Raw genomic sequence first — 5,830 nt, 5'->3', positions numbered from 1 at the left:
TTAAGCCTGCAATATAAATATATTTTTTAAACAATTAATTAGTATATTATTTTAAAAATAAAATAGCTAATTTTGAGAAAAATTAGATAGATACCTTTATTATTTTAAAAATAAAATAGCTAATTTTGAGAAAAATTAGATAGATACCTTTGATTTTTTAAATGTGTTGTTGCTTGAATCTTTATCATCTTTCCTATCAGATTCATTATGAGTCCGTTTTCCATTATCCTTACTTGTATCTTCATCTTTATTTGTTGTAGCTTCTTTGTCATCCTTTATATGAAATAGTTAGTATAACAATTATTTCTTTGGAAAAATTTAATAAAATTTTAATAATTTTAAAAAGTTAAAACATACCTCAAGGATAATTGTTTCAAAAAATTTCATCACAGTGAAGGTTTGTCGCAATGTTTTACGATTATATGCAGTGATTTTAACTTTAAAAATCAATTCTTTCCCAATGATATTTTTAATTATCATTGGTATTTCTGATTCTTCGTCATTATCGCTAGCATCATCTTTGTTATTAGCCTGCAAAAAATGATTTTACAATAAATATAATATTTATATAATCAATATTTTGAATGATCATTATAATATATAATTGTTTTTAAAAAAGGATAACCTTTTCATATATATGAGCTTCAAAAATAGTACTCGCATCTTGACCAATTAACTTCTTAGCTTCTTCATCAAATATAACAAATATGGTCGAACCACTATGATCTTCAACACCAAGCTCCAAACGATACCTATATGCATTTTATAAAAAAAATCAATAGCTAATTAAATTAAATATGATTAACATTTAAATTATAAACTATTCATAGATCTCTAACCTTGGTATTGGTCTTTCAATTGATTTTTCGCAAAGGATGCATAAAAAATCCGCCAATCTTGGAGTGACTCGTCTTTTACAAACCGGATATGAGATATAATACCAACCATTCTCACCCATAATATCAGTCACTTTAGCCTTACAGTAGAATATTAAATCCTATATTTACAAAATTATTAGAAATTATTTTGTATGATATAAATTAAATCTATAAATATTGATTCAAAATAATTGAAATAGCATTTTTAATATAATACCTTTTCAACGGTTTTTTGGATGTGATTCATAAGAGTTGAGATATCAATCTTCTTGGAGATAATTTCTTGTGAGTCCGTAGAAGTACGTTGTATCTCAAGTTTTCCAATAGTACTATTTTCTGTTTTTTCACTATAATAAAAAATAAAAAAATTACTTAAGAAATATAAACTATAACTTTAATTTGGACCAATCAATTTATTGTTAAAAGCATACGCTATGTACCAAAATAAGAATTTTGAAAGATAGAAATCATACTTCCAAATATCTTTTAAGAACTGAACCTCTGGAACTTCTACATTTGTATAGATTTTGGTCGATGACGAAGAGGTTAGATTAAAATTACCTACATATTAAGTAATAATAAAAAATAAATAGATAGAAAAATAATTAAAAAATAATTAGTAAAATAATAAACAACAATAAACTAAAATTACAATTAAACTCTTTCACCATCGTTGACGTTATTATAATAGGAAAAGGTTTAGTGAATCATTGAGTTGGTTTTTCTGTTTTGTATACTCAGTAAAAACTTTATTCCAAAGCTTAATTTGAACTCGTTTTCCCCTAATTACAAAAAAAAAAAAATATTGGATACACATAAAATAAATATAATAAATATACGTAAGAAGAATTATGTAAAAAATAATTAAAAAAAAAACAATCATACCATTTATCTTCTATTTCGATAGAATCACCAATTTCGTTTACAACCATACCTACTACGTCTAACATAAAAATACAACACTGAAATATTAGAAAAAATAAAATTGATATAAAACAATCTATACGTTTAGATAAAATAAACCAATATATTTACCGGGAAGTGAATAGTTGTTGCCAAATTGATCTAAAGAATGTAATTGTATAAAATCAAATCTATGCATTGGTATTTTTTCATCATCTCCAATAGCTCGCACAACAGTGTTTTGAAAAAATTGAATCATTATTTTGTTGTCACTGACAATGCGATATTGATTCTTATTTGGAACGACTGAAAAGTATCTAATGGTGTAAACTTTTCCTTCAATCAATTTCGGACGAAAGGGTTGAACAAAGTTGGATTTGATTGAGGCGTGAATGTAATCACCCTGTTATTAAAAATAAGAAATTAAGTTAATTAGTTATAATAAAAACTAAAGAGGTTCAATTAAAAATTTAATATCCCTCTAAAAAAAAATTAATAGAGGTAATATTTTATCAGAAATACCTCCTCATCCAATAGGACCATATCCAAACTTATTAAGCTATCTTGTTTGCGAAAATTCAGTACGTACGTCAAACAGGCGAGAAACACGTACTTTGATTTTCCAATCATTTTTGCTTGAATTTAATTCTCTAATTAAATTTGATCTGTATGTAAAAACAAAAATCCCAAAATAAATACAATGTACATAACAAATACAAATATAATTTTTTTTTTTAAAGAGCAAAGAATTACCCAGCCATTGATGATCTACAACTGACACAATTACTAACACAAAATTTGATTGATTTGGTTTTGTATTGATACGAAATTTTGTTGGTGATGTATGATCGTCAATTTATAATGGTAGGTAACAAAAATTTATCGTATAATGGTAGATATGTTTTAAGATATGGTTATAAGTATTTTTAAGTTATATTATTGGGCTATTGTTAAAAAAAAAATTTATCTTATATTGATAGTTATGATTATCAAATCCTAATATTGAAAATAATATTGTATTGTATTGTATTGAAAATAAAATTATATATTTTATTCCAATGCAAGAGTCCGGAGCTTGTGAGAATGAGGTATGATTGGCTGAGGAGTGTGGCTGGAAGGATTCAAACCGAGGTTGGTGATGCTACAGCCATCTTATATTGATATTTAATAATGATATTTATTATCATAGAATATATTGATAAATTATGAATGATTAATACCATATGATATGCACGGCCCTATTTTGGTGAAGATTTATCATATGATATGCATGGCTCTTTTTGGTGAAGATAGTTTTTAACCATCTAAAATTCTATATTTTAATGTAGTAGGTGTTTACTATCATATGATATTTAAACTAAAGATATTTCAAAGAATTTTATAACTTTATATTATCATGCAATTAAATAAGATAATTATTTACATGGCATTAAAATTGGAGATATATCGAATCTTATTCGTCACTTTTATCTAGTTGGCGAGTGAATTTTTTAATTCTAAAATAAAATAGAAATCTAATTTTTCATTGGTCCAAAATCTACCTTTGCTTACATGGCGCTCCCAATACTCTCCAAAAATGCCTACTTTATTTATATATATTAGATTATTCAATAACAATCAATTTCGATAGGTTGATCATTAGTTTTGGGGGTAATACAAAAACTTTACAAGTTCTTATTTGCTATGGGTTAAATGTAATACAATGTAATTAATAGAACAATCAATCAATCAAACTCCGTCTCCGCTGCCAGTCCCAAGGCTGGATAAAGGAGAAGAGTTTCAGTAGGCCAATAATAGCTAATGTAAAACTTTATCACATCTCATGACATGAGCCAATCTGATATTTACGTAATTAATAGAACGCCCAAAAAAAAAAAAAAAAAAGTGTCCCCTTTCATTTTTCAGTGGATGCCAATTAACGACTCCCTCTAATGCCCTATTAAATACCAATTAAAAAAAAAATTGATATTTGAAAATCATTTTTTAAGACGATTCTAACAAGCATTCATTAATTATATTTTATCCTACATATAAAGCACAAACATTGATCAAAAGTCAAAACAGTATATGTGAATAGTTACAAAGTCAAGTTGGGGCACTTAGATAAAAACCAAGGGTGTATCTTTGTTGGTTAAAATCTTGGGAAGCGGGTGATACCCAAAACTTAGGATCAACTCATGTTTATATTATTGCCCTTTTTTGCGCCTATACAGTTCTCACAATAAATTATAATAAAAAAAAAAGGCAAAATTCTTATGATAAACCTTGTTTTTTAAGGTTATTATTTGTGACGCGGTACCATATACTTTAATTTTTTTTTTTTTGGTCAAATATTACCTTGAATTAAATTTGTTAAAAAAATAACACCTTTTTTTTTTTTGAAGAAGAAGAATTATAAAAACAGCACCTTAATGACGGGTTCTATAGAAAAAATAAAGTTTTTGGCATTTGCCTTTCATCATTCCACCGGATCTATATCTAAAAAATAGGATATCAAAAAAATTAAAATAGTGAATTCATGGGTCGAATTCATGGGTTGAATTCAAATCGGTTCTAGATTTAGGTCTAGTTTATTAAAAATTGAATCCGGATTCTTTTTCCGCCGCATCCAAAAATTAGAGATCCATGTACTATAAAATAGACCTGGGCGGTTCATTGGTATTTGATAGGATTCAGGATCCATTGCCACCTCTAACTATAATTATAATATATAAATTTTTCTTACAATTTAGTAATTTTATAACAAGAATGAAATTACGCATTCTAAAACATTTTATGTTAAAGATATATCTTTAATTATATAATTAATTTTTGAAATAATAGTTATATAATACTTCGTAGTTAACATTATTAAAAAAGAAAAAAAAAAGTTCACATAATGAAATTATATTAAAAGACGAATCTAACAAGTCACCATAATGAAGGTATATTATTCCGTCAAAAAAATAATGAAGGTATATAAAGAGACGAATCTAACAAAACGCCGAATGACTAAAATTCATATAGCACATATTAAGGGCCTGTTCATTCAATTTAATTTCAGTTCAGCTTCAATCAGTTCAGTGCATTTCAATTCAACTCCTAATTTTCTTCTCTCATAAAATATTCATTTAAGCTCTATTCAGTTCAGTCCAGTTTAGCTCCAATCAGTTCAGTTCAGTTCAGCTCATCTCAGTTCAGTAAATGTGAACATGCCCTAAAATATACGGTAAATCAGATCGAAGTGATTATGTTTAGTGCAAAAAGTCTAATTATCATTAAAATAATACTATAAAGGAGGAAATATTAATTACATTAAATTGCTATTTAAAAACACTAAGTATCATTATGTTTCGCACTTAATAAGTTAACTAGGTTAATCCCGGTACTATGCACAGATGCTGAATAATTATAATAAAAATATAATAATTATATATTTTTAAAAAAATGAATCAATTCGATCAATTTTAAACCGCTTGAAATATGTTATTTTGTATTAATATTTAAATATATAATACAAAGTATTTAAAATGTGCAAGTTGATATTTCACGAAGTTTACTTCAAATTTTATATAAAATAAAAGTCATAATCTAAATGCAACCTTTTATATAATACTTATATTTTAAATAATAATGCATTGTCAAGCATCCCTTAGATTCGTTTTTAGTAATATATAATTGATAAACCCGTACTACGACAATTTCTCTTATTTTTCATTACCCAATTTAGTGAGTCACACACTTCGTTACTATGATTAACCATAGGAAAATTTGTTAGGAAAAACCTTTTAAAGGGACATTTTTGTCCAAAAAAACCTTTTAAATTTTTTTTGGCCAAAGAAAACCTTTTAATTTATTTTTTTTGTTCAAGACAGCCAAAACCCACTTTCCGACATTGACTCACCATTCTCCGGCGTTGACCACGTGTTTACAACATGTGCGACGCACATGACCCCTATTTTCCTAATTACACCTCACTTTGCCTAATTTCACCCCACTTTGCCTAATTTCACACCCGAAAAAAACTATCCGTTTCGAACTGTAACCGATCCGATTTGATCTGAGAAATT

The 5,830-nt window shown here is 26.6% G+C and overlaps 1 protein-coding gene across 1 annotated transcript; it reads right to left on the bottom strand.

The window, feature by feature from the left end:
* On the bottom strand, positions 1-1,549 carry LOC145591697 (replication protein A 70 kDa DNA-binding subunit B-like). The gene is made up of 7 exons (XM_081648202.1): positions 1,531-1,549; positions 1,319-1,439; positions 1,096-1,225; positions 840-997; positions 626-752; positions 148-273; positions 1-6 (listed from the first exon to the last, which is right to left on the bottom strand). The coding sequence occupies exons 1-7, from the start codon at positions 1,547-1,549 to the stop codon at positions 1-3; spliced, it is 687 nt and encodes a 228-aa protein (XP_081504328.1).
* Between the last annotated feature and the right edge of the window lie 4,281 nt (positions 1,550-5,830).

The sequence above is a fragment of the Chenopodium album genome, chromosome 18 (genome assembly GCF_948465745.1).
Source record: "Chenopodium album chromosome 18, dcCheAlbu1.1, whole genome shotgun sequence".
Taxonomy (NCBI): domain Eukaryota; kingdom Viridiplantae; phylum Streptophyta; class Magnoliopsida; order Caryophyllales; family Amaranthaceae; genus Chenopodium; species Chenopodium album.
The sequence above is the reverse complement of the archived record's forward strand: the minus strand, read 5'-3'. Positions and strand labels throughout refer to the sequence as shown.

Excerpts from the sequence above, each read along its gene's own strand:
- LOC145591697 (XM_081648202.1), bottom strand. Across the intron at positions 1,226-1,318 it reads CTTTCAAAATTCTTATTTTG|TGAAAAAACAGAAAATAGTA; the intron begins GTACATAGCGTA and ends TTTTTATTATAG. Across the intron at positions 998-1,095 it reads TCCAAAAAACCGTTGAAAAG|GATTTAATATTCTACTGTAA; the intron begins GTATTATATTAA and ends TTGTAAATATAG.